The 22,707-nt window shown below is 37.7% G+C and overlaps 2 protein-coding genes, 1 long non-coding RNA gene and 3 pseudogenes across 3 annotated transcripts; 5 read left to right on the forward strand and 1 right to left on the reverse strand.

Moving 5' to 3' along the window:
• The first annotated feature begins 1,702 nt into the window (after positions 1-1,702).
• On the forward strand, positions 1,703-2,524 carry LOC104733888 (uncharacterized). Its single transcript, XM_010453416.2, has one exon. The coding sequence runs from the start codon at positions 1,703-1,705 to the stop codon at positions 2,522-2,524; it is 822 nt and encodes a 273-aa protein (XP_010451718.2).
• Positions 2,525-3,836: 1,312 nt separating this feature from the next.
• Positions 3,837-6,295, forward strand: LOC104732667 (uncharacterized). Its single transcript, XR_758941.3, has 3 exons — positions 3,837-4,027; positions 4,926-4,985; positions 5,157-6,295. It is a non-coding gene; the product is annotated as an uncharacterized LOC104732667 (long non-coding RNA).
• Positions 6,296-7,750: 1,455 nt separating this feature from the next.
• Positions 7,751-7,869, forward strand: LOC147932874 (5S ribosomal RNA; annotated as a pseudogene).
• Positions 7,870-8,444: 575 nt separating this feature from the next.
• On the forward strand, positions 8,445-8,563 carry LOC147932875 (5S ribosomal RNA; annotated as a pseudogene).
• Positions 8,564-13,741: 5,178 nt separating this feature from the next.
• Positions 13,742-15,558, reverse strand: LOC104732668 (calmodulin-1). The gene is made up of 2 exons (XM_010452237.2): positions 15,311-15,558; positions 13,742-14,323 (listed from the first exon to the last, which is right to left on the reverse strand). The coding sequence occupies exons 1-2, from the start codon at positions 15,384-15,386 to the stop codon at positions 13,950-13,952; spliced, it is 450 nt and encodes a 149-aa protein (XP_010450539.1). The 5' UTR covers positions 15,387-15,558; the 3' UTR covers positions 13,742-13,949.
• A 677-nt stretch (positions 15,559-16,235) lies between these two features.
• LOC147932876 (uncharacterized) lies at positions 16,236-21,458 on the forward strand (annotated as a pseudogene).
• Positions 21,459-22,707: the final 1,249 nt, after the last annotated feature.

Genomic DNA, 22,707 nt, shown 5'->3' on the forward strand with positions numbered 1-22,707 from the left:
CACGACGGTGTAGGCGAGAGAGCCTGTTGAGAGGGACTCGCATGTGATGTTCTATACTCGCGTGCCTTTGTGGCTGTGGGTATAGGTGTTCACGGGTATGGGGGAAGTGACGAAGTGAGGAAGTGAAGAGGTGGTGGAGTGAAGGAGTGAAGGGCCCTTGGCCTTGAAGATGAAGAAGAGTTGTTAGCTTCAGCATGCGTATACTTTGATAGTATACTTGGAGTTTGCTTGACTAACTTGCATATTATCTTGCTTGTTTTTCTTGCTTTTGGTTTGCATGTTACATTTGAGTGTAGCATGTAGTGTTGTTGTTTAGCTTGCATGTTGTGTGTTGCTCGCTGGGATTGGGATTGGGTTTGGTTTCTTGTTAGGTTTCCGAACTCACTGAGTGTTTAGCACTCAAGACTCCATATTTTGTTTTGCAGGTAACCTTAGTGGGAAAAGCCTTAGAGGGGAGCAAAGGACGTTAGGCCAGCCGGTGTAGAGTTGCGTTGCCTTTGCAAGATATTGCCTTTTTGTTGTAAAATTAAATTATCATGTTTTGGCTCTAGGCCTGGTACCAAAGACGATGTTAATGTTTTATGAACGTATTTTCGTTAAGTAATTTAAAGTTGAAAGTTGTTTTATTTAAGTTGTGTGGTTTCGTTTGGTTCCAGCCTTGTCCGGGCCAACACAACGCACCAGGCCACAAGGGTTGTAAAGCCTAAGTAGTCTCGGTTGCGGGTGGAATTGTGCTAGGGAGGACCGGTCGGGAAGTCTGCAGCTTCTGTCCCTCGACTGGACCACCTCGGTGCAGTTTCCATAGTGGCGTTCCGTGGCTGTCCGCTGGCCCGCGTGGTCATAGGACGGTTCGGGGGCGTTACAACGGTGGTATCAGAGCATGGTTATGATGCTTATGGAACCTGCGATTTCAAATGTTTTATCGAGTAAATGAGTCGCAAAGGCAATTTTAGGAAACCGGTACGTCCTTGTGCATTCTAGGTAGATGGGATTAGGACTTACCCTTGGATGCATGTGCAGATGTCAGACCGAGGAAGTGAAGAGGGATGGTCGTGGGGTGATTCAAGAGCTGATGGAGAAGAGTGGCGAGACTCATAGGAGGGTGAACAATATGATGTTGAAGATGAGTGGCGAGAATCGTTAGAAGGTGATCAAAATGATGTCGAGGAAGGGTGGCAAGAACGGTTGGAGGTTGATTCATATGATGTCGAGGGAGAGACAAGATCAAGAGAGAATAACAAACAGACGACAGAGAGGTTGAGTTTCGAAAGAAGCGGGTCGCAAGGATCATTAGCTGGAGAAAGAACGAGATTCGTGATGGAAACATTTTTCGGTGGAGACTGGTCTGGCCTGCGATTTAATAATCTGGGTCAACAGCGAGCAAGTTTCAGTCAAACACCTGGAGTACAACATGCACATCGCGAACCATATGAGCCAAGGAGTGTGCCGCCAAGGCAAACGAATGTCTCTGAAGTGCCGAGACAAAGGAGTGTACCAATGGAGCCAAGACAAAGGAGTGTACCATTGGAGCCGAGACAAAGGAGTGTACCATTGGAGCCGAGACAAAGGAGTGTACCATTGGAACCGTGACAAAGGAGTGTACCATTGGAACCGAGACAAAGGAGTGTACCAATTTGAGGCGAGACAAAGGAGTGTACCAGTGGAGCCGAGACAAAGGAATGCACCCGAGGAGCCAAGACAAATGAATGCGCGCGAAGAACCAAGAGGTCAAGAGAGTGGACCAAGAGATCTTTTGCAAGCTGCAATCCTAGAGTGGACAGAGCTCATGCGACAGCAACAGGCTCCGAGCTTTGTGAAGATTGTGGAGACTATGAGAAATTTGGGAACCGAGTATTTTAGAGGAGGAACAAACACCTTTGAAGCGGATAATTGGTTGCGAAGCATGGAGAGGAATTTTGAGGCAATCCGATGTCAAGAGGACTATAAGAAAGATGTTGCAGTGCACTACTTGAAGGATGACGCTAGTGATTGGTGGATCGGTGTGAAGAGACACTACAATCATAGAGATCCAACATGGGAGGAGTTTCGAAAGGAGTTCGAAGGAAAGTATTTTCCACCAGAGGTCAGAGACAGATTGGAGAATGAGTTTATAAACTTAGAACAAGGCGAGAAGAGCGTTCGAGAACTAGAGGCAATTTTTACTCGACTGCGAAAGTATGTTTACCGAGGGCGAGACAATGAAGCGGCTATGACACGCCACTTTTTACATGCGCTACGACCAGATATCCAGAGTATGCTCATGTCCGTCACTTACCAACGAGTTGACAAGTTGGTTGAGAGAGCTGTGAACGTGGAGGAGCACATAGAAATGGAGAAGGAAGCCATGCGAAAAGACCAAGAGAAGGGCAAGGCGAAGATGATACCAAGTGGTAGTGCAACCCGAAAGAGGAGCCGATATGACCATGAAGGGCGTAATCCAGAACTGGGGAAAAGAAGAGTTGTGTGTTTCTCATGTGGAGAGTCGGGCCATTATTTTCGAGTGCTCGAGGGCAGGAGAGAGTGATCGCCCAGTGCCATCTCACATCATATGTTACAATTGTGGAAAGGGTGGCCATTACATGGCAGCTTGTCCGATGATCAATGCCTTAGAAGCGGAACCAGAAGAAGAATATCCCCCACTGACCAGTCCCGAAGAGGAGTGACTTGTGAAGCGGCAAGTGAGAGAGGATCGCGTGTATCCTTCCCGTTAGGTAGTTAACCCTTAAACCTTCATGACTGTGTGGTTGCCGGGAAGGTAAGTATGGGTGCTAACTCCCTCTTTGTGTGATTGTGTGTTTGTGTGCTTGTGTGCTTGCACATTTGTGTGTTTGCGTGTTTGTTGTCTTGTTGTGTGATTGTTGTCTAGGCTTGTGGAAGCACATGGTGGTGCTAGTCCAAGTCCTAGTTGTTGTGTGCAGGAAGCCTTTTAGCTAAGCGTTTTAGAGAACCCTTAGTGATAGGCCGTGTAGGGAAACCTTAGTGTTCTAGGTTGAACCCTTTTCCTAGCCTGTTAGTGGAAGTGTTGAGTTGGGTTGAGCAAGTTGGGTTGGTGGCTGGAAGCAAGTTCGTGTTTGAGAGAGTTGGCCAAGATCAAGCGTATGAGAAGAGAATTGAAGCAAGACGCATTAGAAGGAGGACCAGAGGAGTTCAAGGAGAATTCGAGGACGAATTCCTATAAGGGGGAGAGAATGTAGTGACCCTCACCAAGGGGTAAATTGCAAAATGAAATCCCAAGGCCAAAAGACCAAGAAAGGAAGCCAACAAGGAGAAAAGCAAGTTTGATGAAGAAAAGTTCGATAAAATTTGGACGGATCAAATAATGCCCGAGTCGTCCGAGACGTATCGCAAAGGCCAAGAAAAGTTGCCAAGAGTGCCGAGAAGCGTTGCCGAGAATTTCCGAGACGAGTTGCCGAGAGTGCCGAGACCGATCGAGTATTGCCGAGAGCTGACCGACGATTGCCCGAGAGATGTCGACCGATCCGATAAAAGCAAGAAAATCTTCTTTTATCAAAATCGACTAAGTTGGAGAAATGGAGGATTAATTTATTCAAAGAAGAGAAAGTGGAGTTAGTGAGATGATTATTTTAATCAAGAGGAGTAGTGGAAGTTAGTGGAGGAATTAAATAATTCAAAGTGGATTAGTGGAGCTTAGTGGGAGAATTAAATAATCCAAGAGAGCTAAGTGGAAATCAAGGTGGCTAAGCGGTTTTCTTCCAAGTGTTAAGTGGTGCTCTAATGAGGAGAGTGCATGCCACATGCATTGGCTGCCTAAACCGCCCAAAGCACTCACACTCCACTATAAATAGGAGCCTTAGGACATTGAGAATCCATTTTCGTTTGCCTTAGAAAGAAAATTGGAGAGAAAGAGTTAGAGAAAGAAGGAGAAGTTAGAGAAAGAGTGAGAGAGAGAGTTCTTCCCTTAGAAGTTCTCTTCCGCGAGTTGTTAGCGAAGTGCCGCCGTAGGAGCTATTCGCGTCAAGTCCTTGCTAGGAGTCCGAGTAGATTGTGTTCTTCTCAGCCAAGCCAGGTGAGTTTCGAAGCATGTGATATGGCACATGATAGGTGGGATTTTAGGATGTTTTCGCTTAGGATTTATGGGTGAAATCTAAGCATGTTCGTTGGGGTGTTGGGTAGATTCGTTTCTTTTCTTTCTATATCGAAGTTCTAGGAAGTTAAGTCTCGTTTATTACTTGTTTGCATGTTGGCATGAGGTTGTGTCTAGCGCTTAGTTTCTAGATATTTCTCTAGTTACTAAGGCTTGCATATTGTTTGTTTGTGGTTGCATGTTTGCTTGTGTGCATTGCATGTTAGTGGTAGTTGCTTGCATGTGGCTTGTGTGCCTTGCATATTGTTGTTTGTAGCTTGCATGTAGCTTGTGTGCTTTGCAGGTTTGTTTGGTTGTGTGTTGAGGTTGTGTAGGGAAGACTTCCCCAAAGGCCGTAATCGGTGCGGATTACAAAGACTCGGAGAGACGGGATTGCAGCCTGGGGCCGAGTACTACACGACGGTGTAGGCGAGAGAGCCTATTGAGAGGGACTCGCATGTGATGTTCTATACTCGCGTGCCTTTGTGGCTGTGGGTATAGGTGTTCACGGGTATGGGGGAAGTGACGAAGTGAGGAAGTGAAGAGGTGGTGGAGTGAAGGAGTGAAGGGCCCTTGGCCTTGAAAATGAAGAAGAGTTGTTAGCTTCCGCATGCGTATACTTTGATAGTATACTTGGAGTTTGCTTGACTAACTTGCATATTATCTTGCTTGTTTTTCTTACTTTTGGTTTGCATGTTACATTTGAGTGTAGCATGTAGTGTAGTTGTTTAGCTTGCATGTTGTGTGTTGCTTGCTGGGGTTGGGGTTGGGTTTGGTTTCTTGTTAGGTTTCCGAACTCACTGAGTTTTTAGCACTCAAGACTCCATATATTGTTTTGCAGGTAACCTTAGTGGGAAAAGCCTTAGAGGGGAGCAAAGGACGTTAGGCCAGCCGGTGTAGAGTTGCGTTGCCTTTGCAAGATATTGCCTTTTTGTTGTAAAATTAAATTATCATGTTTTGGCTCTAGGCCTGGTACCAAAGCCGATGTTAATGTTTTATGAACGTATTTTCGTTAAGTAATTTAAAGTTGAAAGTTGTTTTATTTAAGTTGTATGGTTTCGTTTGGTTCCAGCCTTGTCCGGGCCAACACAACGCACCAGGCCGCAAGGGTTGTAAAGCCTAAGTAGTCTCGGTTGCGGGTGGAATTGTGTTAGGGAGGACCGGTCGGGAAGTCTGCAGCTTCCGTCCCTCGACTGGACCACCTCGGTGCAGTTCCCATAGTGGCGTTCCGTGGCTGTCCGCTGGCCTGCGTGGTCATAGGACGGTTTGGGGGCATTACAGGTAGGGTACAGCCTCACGGCTTGTACATTCCTCTACCGAATCCTTCTCAACCTTGGACTCAAATTTCTATGCATTTTGTTCTTGGCTTACCTCGAACCAGAAATGGTAGAGATTCTATTTTTGTTGTGGTTGACAGGTTTAGCAAGATGGCTCACGTCATTGCAAGTCACAAGACGGGTGATGCTGTTATTGTAGCTAACTTGTTTTTCAGGGAAGTCATAAGGAGGATCCATGACAACGCATATCAGACTGATCTTCAAGGTAAGTATACCATATCATCAACAGTCAATATTTCTGACTTGCTCTCTTATTATGCAGATTCCGATTTGAGGACAAATCCTTTTGAAGAGGGGGAGGATGATATGATCGTGGCAAGCACAGAGCCAGAGGCTGCAGAGAAACCGGAGATGGTGGGAAGGATCACTCGTTCAAGAGCTAAGGAGATGGCCAAGGACGCTCATTCACTCATAGTTGATGGGTCATTCAACCTACCAAGGATCCAAGTCTTCAACATATCCACCTTGAAGACTTAACCCGGTAATGATAACTAGGTAACTTAGGTGTGAAGTTTGTACTCTTTTTCCCATAGCTGAGTTTTGTCCTAATGGGTTTTCTCAGCATGGTTTTTAATGAGGCAAATGGATCACTACGTCGAGTTATCTAGAAGTCATTATCAATGGGGAATAATGTACTTCTGTACTAGTACAAGTGACTTCTGTACTACTACAGGTCACCTAGACGTTTTGCTGTTTTCTTATTTCCTTCAAACGTCTTGTTGTTTTATTTTAAACTACCAGTTATTTGGAGTGTCGAGACTAGGGTTGATTATAAAACCCAATAGCACGCCTCCTTGTTCTTTAGCGAAGAAGTTGTGTGAACAAGTATTGTTTCACTTTTTCTCTCAATTCGAATTCTTGAATGCGTTCTTGATTTCTGGGTTTCTATACACTTTGTGATTCAGAAACTCTTCACTTTATCTCAATCCATACAACCACCTAAACATCTATCTCCATCGAATCATTGTTCTATCACGTGATCATCACCACCTCCATCGTATTTGTCACTTCCGCACCATCACCATCGAACCTCACCACCAGTCACTAGTCTATAGCCTTTCATCGGAGTTCTATCCTAGGGAGATCGTATTACCCCCCCCCCCCCCCTCCCCCCTTAATCCCCTCTTGTCTACATGTAACCCTCTCGATCTACATGAAACATGGAAAATGCAACACACAAGGGCTGATGCAAGAGCTAGAAAGCTAATGCATCTCCCACAACAACAAACCACAACTCACCTCAACATGAAGAACTTGGCCAATTGGTCTTCACCACACCACGCCGATCTGACAGCACCTCCCCTTTCTTCTTAGCTCTCAAGCTTCCACAAGATCTCCTCTTCTTACTCCTTTTTGTCGAAAATCTCTTGGTTTTCTTCCCAAAAGTTTGAGAGAAAAATTTGGTAGAGTTTGGGTATTAAGAGAGGTTTTGGTCGAAAATGAAGAGAATGAGGGGCTATTTATAAGATCTTTGGTCGAACTCTTGGGCTAGGCAGGTGGCAAAAGTGTGACGACACCTTTTACGCATGGATTTTGCCATGTGTCACCATCTTGGCTGCATGTGGCGTGAGTATCTCATGTGCTGGGCGAAGGAGACTTAATCCTTCGACAAATGGCAGTCGCAGCTCATGTTTGGACTCTTCATCTTCCTCCTCGTCCCGACCACGTCCCGAATGCATCCCACGTCCAATTAAACACTCGTCCATGGTGCATGGTTTCTGGTCATTTGTACCTCACGTACGGTGTAAATGCACTTTCTCCTTTCGTCTTGTACGTCCCACTCGTACTAGACACGTACCGTGACGTACCCATCCATGGTCATGTGGTACCTTGGCCGGTCGGCTGGTACACGACCATTACATTCTTATGGTCCGTTTACGTCCTTCTCACCATTTTCCATGGCCATTCCTCTCTTTATTCATCCTTTACACTTTTAACCATCGTCCCCGATCATCTAAGGCCAAACTACACTATTGTCATAGGGTTCACGTCCGTTCTTCGGTCATTGGCCATTTCGCGACATAGTGACTTTCTCCACAAGTTACTTCAGTCGATCCTGGAGATTTTTATTTCTCCGTCTTTCCGAGGTATTTCCACATCCTTTTATCGCGTTTTCCTCGTCCGGTCTGTACTCTCTGATACGGGTCACTACACAGACATAATTAGTTACGGGTCCAAAATTGTGTTTGGATATGGTTATCGCTTGTTTTTCGACGTTGGAAGCACGTCCAAGGTGACTTAACCGGTCTGCATATCAAGTAGGACCCACATTGAATGATCCATTGAGTTTTCAAAAAAGGATATATGTGATTGCATGGGATATACTAACGAATGCGATCATACGAGCACTAATGCACCATATCCCATCAAAACTCCGCAGTTAAGCGTGCTTGGGCAAGAGTAGTACTAGGATGGGTGACCTCCCGAGAAGTCCTTGTGTTGCATCTCTCCCTCTTTTTTTTTTTTGGTTGTTTCGCGAGACTATAGTACATATAGAACGTCGTAACTTTCACACTGTGAGGAACCACGCAATTCATAATACCTTTTTGAAAAGCCCCAAAAGAGCTTCTGGCAAGGCAATGGGTCTTCGTACCATTGGACCATTCTCGAGGCCAAATTTTGACGTTTGAAAGCATTTTAGATGGTTTTTTGTGATCCTTACAAAATTTGTTACGGGTCCAAAACTGTGTTTGGACATGGTTATCGCTTGTTTTTTGATGTTGGAAGTAAAATCAAGGTGACTAAATTGTGTCCGCATATCAAGTGGGACCCACATCGAAGGATCCATTGAGTTTTCAAAAAAGGAAAGGATATATGCGATTGCGTGGGATATACTAACGGATGTGATCATTCCAACACTTATGCACTGGATTCCATCAGAATTTCGCAGCTAAGCATGCTTGGGCGAAGTAGTACTAGGATGGGTGACCTCCCGGGAAGTCCCCGTGTTAGATCCCTCCCTCTCTTTTTTTTCAGTTGTTGCGTAAGACTAAAGTATATGCGATTGCATGGGATATACTAACGGATGCGATCATACCAGCACTAATGCAGTGGATCCCATCAGAACTCCACAGTGAAGCGTGTTTGGGCGAGAGTAGTACTAGGATGGATGATCTCCCGGGAAGTCCTCGTGTTATATCCCTCCCTCTGTTTTTTTTTTCTTTTTTTTTTCTGTTGCGCAAGACTATAGTATATACAGACTGTCGTAACTTTCACACCGTGAAAAGCCACACGGCCCATAATACCTTTTTGGAAAGCCCCAAGAGAACTTCTGGCAAGGGAATTGGTCTTAGTACCATTGGACCATGTTTGGGGGTAAATTTTGACGTTTGAAGACATTTCGAAAGTTTTTTTGTGATCACGACACAATTAGTTACGGGTTTGAGTTCATTAGTAATTATGAATTCTTTTTTTATGAGAGAAAATAGAGTGACCTCTTTGTCTGTAATCATTTTTTCTTTTTGGTTTTTTTTTTTTATCTCCACAATGAAATCTTCATCTGTTCATATAGGTTAACGTTTTTTGTTTCTAATATAACTTTTTACCATTAACCATTTTATGATATGATATTTATTCTTTTATAGTTCACATATATCATACTCAAGCATTAATATTCCTTAGCTTTTCCAATTCTTTTCCGAAAGTTTATTAGCAAGATGGGGAGTAAGCAATATTTTTGAACTTTCATCTTGAGAGAAAGAATTTTTGCTATATATGTTTTATATCTGATAATATTTTAGTCCAACTCGTTGAAATTTTTTGTTAACCAAATCTCCGAAATTTTGATCCGAACATAACTGAATTGGTCGACATCCATTACTTTCACTATGCATAATTATAGTGATATATTTATAAATATATTTTTAAAAAATAAAATTTTCATGATTGATGTTGTGATCAATCTTATTATATAAACTTTAGTTTTAAAGTTAGAAATTCATATAGTCGCGACATGTGTCAAGTATATTGATAATATTTTAGCATGTGTGAAAATAAATTTTATTTAATAATTATTAGGAAAATTAAAAAATCCTAAAAATAAAAAGATTACAATTAATATTTTTAAAATGTATATAAAACCAAAAGTAATCTATTATATCACTAATTCTAATAGGATAGTTATCTATTAAATTATAAATTTCAATAGGAAAATATGTGCAATTAATAAAGAAAATATTTGCAATTTAATTGCAGTTATTATTTATTATAATCATATAGTAAAAAGAAGTTTATACTTAAAATTGATTAAAGTATAAAAAGGTTTAATGTGTTAAAATTAGTGATGCTGGAAAAAAAAGTGTTAAAATTAGTGGTTAACATAATATAAGAAAAATAAGATAATCAAAATAAAAAATTAACGGAATTTCTTAAATTTTTCAGTCGGTGAATGTTTTGATAGCATATACTATATTATGTTATCTTATTATATAAAGTTGAATTTTGAAAGTTAGCCATTAACAAGATTTTGACATGTGTCAATTTATTAATCTCAGATTCTGACATGTGTAAAATATTATATTTGATAGGAAGAATTTGATTACAACAAAAATAAAATATTTTGTTTTAAAATATATTAATAATGTAAAAAAATAATTATCAGAAATTACAGAATTTATAAAAAAAATATAAATTTTTTTGAAAAACAATTATAAGGAGATTATATATATATATATATATTCATAAAATCCGAAACTATGATATTATTTACTTATTTTTAATTTTAAGTTATTAATTCTACAAAAAAAAATAGAAAAATGGATGAGAAAATATACAGTTAATTATTAATTTTAAATTTTGTAAATATTCACTTCTATATAAACATAAATCATCTTATATTTAAATAATTATTCAAAAACACTGCTTTCAACTTTGTTTAATTGGGAAAAATTTTTTATTGGGAAGATAAATTGTTCCTATTTTTTTTAACCAAACTTTTCTCCTACTTTTTCCTTTTTCAGTTGGTAATAGGTAAGATTAATATGTTGATCCCAAAAAAAATATTAATATATGCGTCTTCTTTTCCTAATACTGTATTTTAAAATTTATTGTAGTATATTTATATTTTTTTATTTAATTTATATTTTTATCTTTGAATTATTTGGGATTCATATATTACCCTGCTTATAATTTTCTATTGTGTCTTTGATTATATCAAATTAATGTTTTACTAATTTCTCAACCTTGATTGGTTAGTCATAAACCCTTTTTTTTTTGCAAACATATTTGTTACCATTATTTATTCAATCCCAAAGGGAGATAACGAGTAGAAGCTCATCAACCTAATGAATAGATAAAATCGGCTAATCAAACACAAGCTTACAACAAACATAGATAGATAGATTAGAAAAATATAAATCGTTGTTGATAGATCCATAGGAGCTCAAAGAATATGACACCCTGGTTTGCGGAAAGGTTTAAAAGAATTAATTTGGCCACATATGTCACCAAAATGCACATATTTTTCCGGTCAAGGGTCCTGAGAGAACTTCATGATGGGTAACCTTCCTGGAAGTGATTGTCGAAACTGTGCGAGTGAGGACAAAATATAGAAAAATATCATTTAGTTATTTGTAGGATCCCAGACGTAACAAACCGACCATCAGATATGGGTGAGTCCACGTGCTGGGAATAGATGTAGAGCCCACTTAGGAAGGTGGGTCTATGGACTGAGAGTGAACATGGGCTCACTAAGCAAGGTGGCGGTTAAGGCGTTACAGAGACAGAGGCTACAGCATGGTGTGTCAAAGACAATTCCACGAATACATTGAGAAATTTAACATAAGTTTCTATCAAAAGATTTTGTGACGTTAGAAAAAGGTTTTTACTTACATTGGTTGTCGGAGCAAGCCATTTTGAGATAGCAAAAAGACGTGAACATGTTCTCTCCACACAGGAGGAGGGCACAACTGAGGTTCTCTCTATGGTGGAGAAAGTTGGACACAAGGTTATCTCCCAAGAGAGGAAGGTAGAGGAGGTTGGAAGCAAGTTTATCCCCCTAAGGGAGGAAGACGGAGCCAAGGTTCTCTCCATGGTGTAGGAGGTTGGACGCAATGTTCTTCATAAAAGATGAGGGCGGAGCCGAGGTTTTTTCCATGGTGGTCATACATTATTGTGATGATACATCATTGATTAGTATATTATGTAATAGTTTTATCGAAAATGTTTTTTGAGCCAACAATTTTAATAATTAAATAACTATGCTGAAGTGAAAGTAAAATAGTTGGCATAATGTGTTCATATAGACATTTTCTAGGTGGTGATAAAGAATATATTTGTAACATAAAGCATATTTAGGTGTAAAAAATATACTTTTAATAGTAACATACATAAAAGATTTATAAATAGATATAAATCAGTGTATTATAACAAAAATAACATTTATAAATAACGTACAACAAATAAAACTATAACAATTTAATAAAAATAAAAGATAGTTCATATTTATATATATATATATATAATAATAATACTAATTCTAATTTTAAATTACTAATTCTATAAGAAAAAGAATTATGAAAATTATACAATTAATTACTATAATACCATTATTAAATAAATTATACTATCAATTATTAACCCTAAAAGAGAAGGATTGTAGATATTCACCTTTACATAAACAAATAATTTTTCTATAATAACGTCTTTGAATTTTTGATTAATTTATGATAATGTTAGTATAATTTTATTTAAAATTAGTTGCACAAGTAGTAAAACTGTTACGTATGAGATTACAAAAAAATATGAAACAAATATATTTAAGATATTGTTACTTTTCAAATATGAGATAAAATTAGTTTTCAGTTTTTTCTTTGAGAATTATGTTTTATTAATTTTTAGTTTTTTAACAATATTAAGTAAGATATAAATTTGATACAATGCACATTTTATTGATATGAAAAATATAAATGTTAACCATTGGGATTAAGTGCATAGAATTAAAATCTAATTCTATTATCATGAAATATACAAAGAAATTGTATTGCAAGATGGAGTCTGTGAACTCTAAATCCGGTTTTAAAAAAAAAAATCAAATGAAACAAAATTAATATTTTAAATACAACTTAAAATTTCACATATTTTTCTTATATCCGCGTTAAGTGCATAGAATTAAAATCTAATTCTATTATCATGAAATATACAAAGAAATTGTATTGCAAGATGGAGTCTGTGAACTCTAAATCCGGTTTTAAAAAAAAAATCAAATGAAACAAAATTAATATTTTAAATACAACTTAAAATTTCACATATTTTTCTTATATCCGCGTTAATATGCGAACCTAATCTAGTATAAATATAATTAATATGCTCTAAAAATTTTACATAATTATTACTTTATACTCAAATATAGAAATCGCTAGGCGATAGTCGGGCGGTTGGGGTGGGCCTAGCGCCTAACAAAAAAATTGGAGTTTAAATGGGGACTAATCGGGAACTAGTTTTAGGGTTATTTTATTAAATTAATAATAAAAATAAAAATATAATACTAAATATATATATACTTTTGTTTATGTTAAAAGAAAATTATGATAAACACATTAAAAAAACAATTTTAAAAGAAAATTTTATGATTTTTATTAAAAGTTTATACATTAATTATTGTAAAACATCATAAACTCTTAATTTAAATGTTTATATATATATATATATATATTTATATATTTATATTTGATTTATATTTGGCTCCAAAAACAATTAGTATAAACAAAATTAAGTAGAAAGTAATCGGATTAAACGGGTTATAATCAAATTAGACAGGTATAATCAGGTGATCGATGTTAGGCGGAGATTAGTCATTAGTTGAGGCAAAGAGAATAGACGTAGCGATTTTACGGGATGTAATCGAGACTAGGTGGAGATTTTCAAAACAGGAGTAATAAAATTATATTAAAAAATAAGAATTACTTTCTGACTTAGAAATTGTATTAATTTACCATCAAACTTTAGAAATTGTATTAATACGTGTGGAAAATAGTGTTTGATTGAATTTTATTAATTTACGTCAAGTTAGGATGGCCATTGGCGTAGATACCAATTTACATGTGTCATTTTGTTGTTTGCCTAGAATGAACTTTCTTTTCTGTATCCAAAGAAATAAGACTTGAAAAAAAACACTTGATATGCTGTGTTAACAATAGTTTTACACACACATTTGGACGCGAATCATTTTCTCTGTGGCTAACGTACACACGGATAGATAATTAAAAGTTAAACCAACCATTCTACTCGTTTGTTTTAAAGAAACCACAATTGCATCGGTATTCCTTATCGATTCCAGGTGTCCCTTGTTTTTCTTCTGAAATATTAAACAAGAGCGACGAAATGTGGCAAAAAGTAAAACCCAAACCCATCGATTTCAATCCAACTTACTTTGATTTCCATTACACACAAAAGTCGCAAAGCAGAAAATAAAAGAAAACGAAAAACAAATAATGTCTCAAATTCCAGCATATTTCCACCAATCATGCAAATGTTCTTGGTTAAAACTCCTAGAAGCATATAAAAGGTCATCATCATCACCTTTTATCAAATCACTTAGCCATCATAATCTTGACGAACTCCTCATAGTTAATCTGACCATCTCCATCAACATCAGCCTCACGGATCATCTCTTCAACTTCTTCATCAGTTAGCTTCTCCCCAAGATTGGTCATCACATGGCGTAGCTCAGCAGCGGAGATGAAACCGTTCTGGTCCTTGTCGAAAACTCTGAATGCTTCTTTTAGCTCTTCCTCTGAGTCAGTGTCTTTCATCTTCTTAGCCATCAGGTTCAGAAACTCGGGAAAGTCGATGGTGCCGTTTCCATCTGCATCAACCTCGTTGATCATGTCTTGGAGCTCAGCCTCTGTTGGGTTCTGTCCTAGTGAACGCATAACTGTACCCAGTTCTTTGGTTGTGATGCAACCTGTGTGACCACAAATGAAAGGACATTACAATTTATAACCAAGGATAAAGAAATGATAGATACAAAAAGCACATGAATCAGTTTTTCCTACCACTTAGAATATATGAGATAACTAATCTACATAAAATGGCACTTTAAGCTTCAAAAGTGCAGGATACAGCCATGAGACAGTTAAAGATACGTTTCCAAACAATTTACTAATTCGTTTAACATCAAACTCCTAGCTAAGAGAGCACAATCTTAACATCAAGACTTTGAAACCTAACAACAGGCCAGGAGACAGGATAAAAAGAATCATCAAAACTTCTATAACCATGAGAAATAATCAAGACTCAATGGAACCAAGGGTGACGCAATTATGTCAAAGTCAAAAGCAAATGAACTTAACAAACAACTCAACTCATGTATACTTTTGAAGAATGATGAGATGAAGAATCATTACCAAACAATTTATGATTTCAGTCTCCTAGATGAGAGAACAAACCCTTGATCAATTAGCCTAACAAACAACTCAGATATCACTTATCAGAGAACAATCTGAACATCAAGACCTTGAAACCTATCAAGAAGAAACATCAAAGCTTCTAAAGATTCGAAATCACACATGAAAAAAAAAAAAAAGGGACAGATTCGTGATCAATAAAGAGAAACCTAGAAGAAACATACAACCAAACACCAAAACGTATGAGACGAAATAAAAAAAAAGAAACTCAGATCCAAGCTACCAAATCAACAAAAGCATGACGAGAACAGGGAGAAGACTGAAACGATCCAATCGTAGACGAAAAAGCAAAACTACTCGGTCAAAGATCAAAAACACAAGAAACGAGAAGGACGAATAAGTCAATAACACAAAATCTAAAGCGGTTCGCGACTCAGAGAGGACGAGATATACACCGTTCTAAAGCATCGATCGAAGGCGAAAATGGCGAGATCTAGGAAAATCAGAAAAATTGAGGGAAAAAAAAAGGAAAGAGATTGACTAACCATCGCCATCTTTGTCGAAGAGGCTAAAAGCTTCCTTGAATTCTGAGATCTGTTCGTCAGTGAGTTGATCTGCCATAGCTTCTTCGAGAAATCGTCTTTCTTCTTCGTTTTTTTTTTTGGGTTGATGAAATGTTTCAGAGTCGTCTCTCTTTGGAAACTGTTACCAAGACAAAAAAAAAAAAAAAAAAAATATCTAAACAAAACGACAAAAGAAGAATACGAAAAAGAAGAAAAGGTAAAAGAAAAAGAAAGAGATTAATGATTTTCATTGCTTTTTTGGGTCTCTAATGGGCCAAAAACATTTTGGAACTCGATAGAATACTAATTAGACTCTTCAAAATTAGGCCCATGGTCCCTTTTGAATATCATTCTCTAAAATTAAATTCTTGTTATTAAAAACCAATTATATTTAGTTGAAAAAATATAATATTATTCTGGATATTTAATTTAAGAGATTATTCTGGATATTTAATTTAAGAGAAATTCTCATAAATAATTAAATACCATTAAAATAGTTTTTTTCTAAAATTACCATTGTTAATTTAATTTTTCAAAATAATATTATATTTTCCAAAAAATACCACAAAACTGAAACTTCACTTAAGATATGTATGTTTAAAATGACGTCTCTCTCTGAGGGCGACTGTCTTGGCGATTCTCGCCACTGGGTAACTGTCCGGCATCGCCGGTGTTTTTCTCCGTTTTGGAGTCTGCTTTCCACCGACAAAACTATCAAACTCTGTTCTATTACAGTTCGCGGTTTTTTCTGTTGGAGAAATCCGACAGTTTACTTTCTCCCCTTTCTGCGGGTGATAACCGTTTCTTAAAACCGCCATGGATCCTTCAGTATAAATTCATCCTTTTCTCTCAGTTTTTTTCTTCTCATCCATCTTCTCGTTACCATTCATCCCTTACTTTCCAAACAATGAGCGATTATCTAAGAAAATCAGTCCAGGATCTTGATCTGGGCATTGATGATGCCCCGATTACTCTCCCACCGGAATTCGTTTCCAGAGAGGCTGCGATAAACCGTTTTTCATTGGTGGTCACTTCAGTCAATCCTCGTAAGCAGAATTTGAGGGCGCTGATCCGCCAGATGCCAAGGGTTTGGGGATTCGCAGAGGAGTGTGTCGGAAGAATAATCGATGGTGGGAGAGTCCAATTTTGATTCCAGTTTGAGGAAACGATGAACTTGGTTCTCCGTCGGGGTCCATGGTCTTTTAACGACTGGATGGTTACGACCCATCGTTGGTACCCGAACATTGCTGAAGAAGACTTGAAGATCATACCCTTTTGGATCCAAATCCAAGGTATTCCAATTCTTTATTTAACTAATGTCATGGCTAGAAGGGTTGGTAATAGTCTAGGCTATGTAACCGAAGTGGATTATGATGAAAATGTTAGCCAAGTTGGTTCTGTAAGGGTTAGGATAGATTGGAATATCGACAATCCTCTCCGTTTCCAGAAAAATGTTCAGTTTATGCTGGGAGAGAATACCATTGTCCGTTTTCGTTTGGAGAGACTTCGCAACTTCTGTAACCAGTGTGGATCGCTGAAACATGACGTCAAGGAATGTCCTATGAACTTTTATGATGGTGATCACAACGTCTCTGATGATGAGAGTGATGGTGATGATCACCACGATGGGGATAACAACATGGATGCCACTGATGGTACTACTTCTATGCACGCTCCGATGTCTATCCCGGGTCTCCAAATTCGTGAAAAGACTCCAACCACTACTGTCTCCTCTGATGTGCCTAGTGTTTTTGAAGACATAGAGTTAACAGCAGAGAGATTGCGTTACCTCCATGCCAAATACGTGAGAGAATCGGCCATCTCCCAAGCACAAGAGGACCTTCTCGAGGAAAATACAGACAATGCTACTCCAGAGTTCATCTTCCTCAAACGTAAACGAGTCAGATTTGAAACGGCTTTTAACAACGCGGATGCTGCAGAGGAGATGGCGGTCCTGAGTCATCTCCAGAAACAAGCGAAGAGTGACAGTTCTGTTGGTTCGTGCTCTGCCACAAATGGATTCACCGGGGGGGGGGGGGGCGGTACCCCCACAGCCTCCATGAAGATGGTGTCCTGGAACTGTCAGGGCCTCTGTTCGGCGCTGACATCTGCTGCTATAAAGCGATTATGTAAATTAACTAGGTGTGATGTTTATTTCTTATTGAAACACTTGAAACACTAAATAAGTGTGATGTTAGTTTGTAAACTAAAGGATGATTTAGGATTTTCTAACATTATAACTCACCCCCCCCCCCCCCCCTTGGAAGGAGTGGTGGCTTAGCTCTTATGTGGAACAACAATGTTTCCTTATCCCTGATTTCAAAGGATGAGAGACTTATTGATGTTTCTGCAACCTATAAGAACAATAATTTCTACTTATCTTGTGTTTATGGTCATCCAAGACAAAGTGAACGATATATCTTATGGGACCATCTTGAACTATTATCCTCTCACCGTATTGAACCTTGGATCCTCATTGGGGATTTCAATGAAATCAGATCAAATCATGAAAAAAGAGGCGGTCCTCTAAGAGATGAATGGTCCTTTAGAAACTTTAGACACATGATAGCACATTGTGACTTGGATGACATTAACTCAAGAGGAGATAAATTCACATGGGTTGGAGAACGTTATACACACACAGTTCGAAGTTGTCTTGACCGGTGCATGATTAATAGCGTGGGAGCTGGAACTTTTCCAAATGCTTTTATTGAATTCATGGACTTCTGTGGTTCAGACCATAGACCATTATCCCTGCAACTAAATGTGAGGCAAGAAATGCGCAACAGACGTTTTTTCTTTGACAAACGCTTATCTTGTGTTTCGATACTGTTCGCGAGGGTTGGCAAAGGACGAATTCTTCTTCACCAACAACAATTACATCACAGATTGCTAACTGTCGAAGGAGTATGGCTACATTGAAACATAAGTCGCAGCTAAATGCAGAAACAAGGATCAAGGCACTTCACTCGCAACTGAACTCTGCAATGGAGAGCAACTTGCAAACAGAGAGACAGCGTGTACCAGAAATACAGAGTGCTCTCACGAAAGCATACTCTGATGAGGAACGACACTGGAAACAAAAAAGCAGAAATCATTTCATTGCAGAGGGAGACCAAAACACTAGTTACTTTCATGCTTGTGCAAAGACTAGATCTTCTAAGAACAGAATAAGTTCCATCTATACTGAACAAGAACAACTCATTCACAGCGAAAAGGATATTGGTGATCATGCACAAGACTTTTTCACCAAAAATGTTTACTAGTAGTGGTCATTCGGTAACTCCAACAGATTTTGCAGACTTTGAAGCAACTGTCAGAGAAGAAATAAATTCTAATCTAACTAGAGACTTTTCTGAAAAAGAGATCTATGATGTCGTGTGTTTGATTGGGAATGACCGGGCTGCAGGGCCAGACGGACTTACTGCACGTTTTTACAAACGATGTTGGTCCATTGTTGGTCATGATGTGGTAAATGAAGTACAACATTTTTTCAAGACTTCCACCATGACAAAAGGCATTAATCACACTAACATATGCATGATTCCAAAGATAGATAATCCAGAATTTCTTTCAGACTATAGACCGATTGCTCTCTGCAATGTCTTATATAAGATTATCTCTAAATGCCTTGTAAAACGCCTCAAACCCCATCTCGATAGCATTGTATCTGATTCACAAGCTGCTTTTATTCCGGGCAGAATCATTCAAGATAATGTTATGATAGCACATGAAGTCATGCATGCTCTGAAATCTCGAAAACGTGTGTCCCAAACCTACATGGCCGTGAAAAACTGATGTTAGCAAAGCATACGACAGAGTCGAATGGAACTTCCTGGAAACTACCCTTAGACTCTTTGGCTTCTGTGATCGATGGATTAGTTGGATCATGTCTGCTGTTCGTTCTACCACCTATTCAGTCCTGATAAATGGCTCACCTCAGGGATTCATTCAACCAGAAAGGGGAATCCGTCAAGGAGATCCCCTTTCCCCATATCTTTTTATACTCTGCTCAGACATTTTAAGCCATCTTATAACATCATATGCCAAAGATGGAGACATAAAGGGTGTGAAGATTGGTAATGGCGTCCCCCGTATCACTCACTTATTGTTCGCGGATGACTCTCTCTTCTTCTGTCAAGCGAACAGAAAGAATTGCCCACCCTACGAGACGTTTTTGATGTTTATGAACATTATTCAGGCCAAAAATTCAATACGGATAAATCAATGATCACCTTTGGTTCAAATGTTTTTGGTTCTACTCAAGAAAGACTAAAGACCATTTTAAAGATACCGAACCAGGGAGGAGGAGGTAAATATCTTCGCTTACCTGAGCAGTTTGGGCGAAAAAAGAATGAGATGTTTGAATATATAATCGACCGAGTTAAGAAAAGAACCTCACACTGGACTTCTAAGAAACTCTCTCCTGCTGGCAAAGAAGTAATGTTGAAATATGTGGCTGTCTCTATGCCGGTTTATGCTATGTCCTGTTTCAAATTGCCAAAAGGAGTCACATCTGAACTTGAATCTTTGTTAATGAACTTTTGGTGGGAAAGAAGCTCTAATCATCGCAAGATTCCATGGATATCTTGGAAAAAACTTCAAATGTCAAAGAGAGAAGGCGGTCTTAGTTTCCGGGATTTAGAAAAATTTAACGATGCCCTATTAGCAAAACAGGCATGGCGGCTTATAAAATTTCCGGACTCCCTTTTTGCTCGAGTGATGAAGGCTAGATATTACCCTGATGGATCCTTACTAGATGCAACTCCAAAACGATCCCAATCCTATGGTTGGTCATCTCTTCTAACCGGAATAGCTCTCATAAAAAAGGGCCGCGGTTCATTGTTGGTTATGGAAAACTGAGTCGTGCAGGACTAGATAACATTGTAAACACTCATCCGCCCCGGCCAATAAACACCATACAACCAGAAGAATCTTTCTTCCTACAGGAGTGGATCAATAATCATGAGCATAACCGATCGTGGATCATAAGCAAACTTGACCTCTTGATTGTACCAGAGGACTCTGATATCATCAAAAACATTTATTTATCAAAAAAGGACAGTACTGATCGTTTGATCTGGAACTATACTTTTTCTGGTGACTATACAGTAAAATCAGGCTATTGGCTGCTAACACATGACCCCTCTGATCTACTTCCTCATTCCATTCCACATGGCTCTGTCGAACTCAAAAATAAACTATGGAGACTAAATCTAATGCCAAAAATCAAACATTTTATCTGGCGTACTATCTCCCTAGCTCTACCTACAACAACAAGACTTCGTTCTAGAGGCATGAATATAGATTCAACATGCTCCAGATGCAGACAACATGATGAAACCATAAACCATGCCCTGTTTACATGCCCTTTTGCTATTTCGGTCTGGCGTCTTTCTAACACTCCGGCTCTCAATGTCAATTGTTTGTCATATAATACAGAGGAAAATCTCTTAAACATAATTGAATTTTCAACAAGGCAAGATATCCCTCGTCAGACGGCCCTACTACCACTATGGTTACTATGGAGGATTTGGAAGGCTAGAAACAATACTGTCTTTAACAGTTACAGGGAAAGTGCAACAAAAACGATCTTACAGGCTCAGTCTGAAACAAAAGAATGGATTGATGTAAAAACCAGGTTCATCAATGGACAGCGCCACCAAGCTCAATGGTTAAATGTAATTTTGATGTTGCTTTTGATAGGAATACATTGCAAGCTATAGGAGGATGGATAATTCGCAACAATTTTGGTTTACCTCTCTGCTGGGGCTCTACTGCACTTGGACATACCGATTCACCCCTGGAAGCTGAGACTAAAGCACTACTTGTTGGATTACATCATTCATGGACCGGGGGCTACACAAATGTTATATTCGAAGGGGACTGCAAGAATCTCATTAAGATATAAAATGGAGTCCAAGTCAATAAATCCCTAACAAATTTTCTGAATGATATTCAATTTTGGGTATCAAAATTTGCCTCAACATCTTTCCTGTTTTCAAAGAGATAATGTAATACTGCTGCTCACAATTTAGCAAAATATGGTTGTAGAGATAATTCTTTCTACTGTGATTCTGTTACTTTACCAGAATGGCTTCGGCAATCCATTTGTAATGACTCTTCTTAAGTGAAATAAAATTGTATTTTGTGGAAGAAAAAAAACTGAAACTTCACTTTTAACATTCAAAACTAAATCCTTAATCCTACATACTAAACCAAAACCCTGAAAACTATACCATAAATCCGAAATAGTCAACCCAAACCCAAAAAATCAATTTTTGTGTTTGTGATATTTGTAGAAAAATGATACTTTCATGGTAATTTTTTAAAAAATTAACTAATAATAGTATTTTTTGGGAAAATAACCTGAAATTGTGTACTTTGAAGATTCATGTTAATGGGCTTCAAGTTCTTTATTAAATTAAATGTTTTAACTAAGTAATCATTTATCTAAAATATTGACAGAAAGGAAAAATTTAAAATACTCTCTCTTTTAGAGAGAGTGTCATTCTAGAGTTTTTTTTTTTTTTACAAAGACTGTCACTTTATATTTTCATTGTGGTGTTTTACATCTTGTCTTTAGTTATAAAGTTTAAATTCTTGTTTTTATTTTGTATGAATATTAAATTTTATTCATCAAAATGCATGACTCCCTTTTTTATACAACTGAAATTCGTAATTAATTTTTAAATTCCTTATTGTATTAAAATCTCTTATATATTAATAGAGAAGCACACTCTTGAAAAAGCTGATGTGTCACTGCTAGAGAGCTCTATGCATCTTTTAACACAATACCTTTAATTTTTTTACTCAATTACACTAACATGTCTATTTTCAAAAAAAACAATTAACTGAATAATAATTAGATATGTCATCATTTCTAACACAAATTTAGAAATCACATATTAAAACTAATTTAATAATTACATACTATTTTAAGGAAAAATTTCACTAAAGTTTACTTACAAATATACAAGTCAAAGTTATATTGATTTCTTAAAATCAATATAAATAAACTATTCTAAAAAGGTTATAAAAACATATCAATTAATATAAAGTATATAAAAATTAAAGAACATATAACTTATTAACAAAATCATATAAAAATAAAATGTTATTTTTTTAGTATTATTACCATAATAATTTAAATAACAAGCTTTCAATAGTTATTATAATTGATTATAAAAAGAAGTATATTACCCCTGAATTATCTCCAATTCATTAAAAGAAACTTAGGGGCTGTTATTAGAGAGGTGATTTTTAAATCCATAAAGAATTGTAAATTCTAAAAATCAAAACACGTGGATTTTGAACTAACATGTTTTATCCTTGGATTTGAATCCTTCTATTTTACACTTTCAAATCCATACTTTAAA

This window comes from Camelina sativa, chromosome 12 (assembly GCF_030686135.1).
Source record: "Camelina sativa cultivar CO46 ecotype springtype chromosome 12, ASM3068613v1".
NCBI classification, from domain to species: Eukaryota; Viridiplantae; Streptophyta; class Magnoliopsida; order Brassicales; family Brassicaceae; genus Camelina; species Camelina sativa.

Bases quoted from the DNA above. Each gene is read 5' to 3' on its own strand.
- LOC104732668 (XM_010452237.2), bottom strand. From the start codon at position 15,386: ATGGCAGATCAACTCACTGACGAACAGATCTCAGAATTCAAGGAAGCT. The intron at 14,324-15,310 runs GTTAGTCAATCT...GTGGTCACACAG, and splicing joins CTTCGACAAAGATGGCGATG to GTTGCATCACAACCAAAGAA.
- LOC104733888 (XM_010453416.2), top strand. From the start codon at position 1,703: ATGAATGCGCGCGAAGAACCAAGAGGTCAAGAGAGTGGACCAAGAGAT.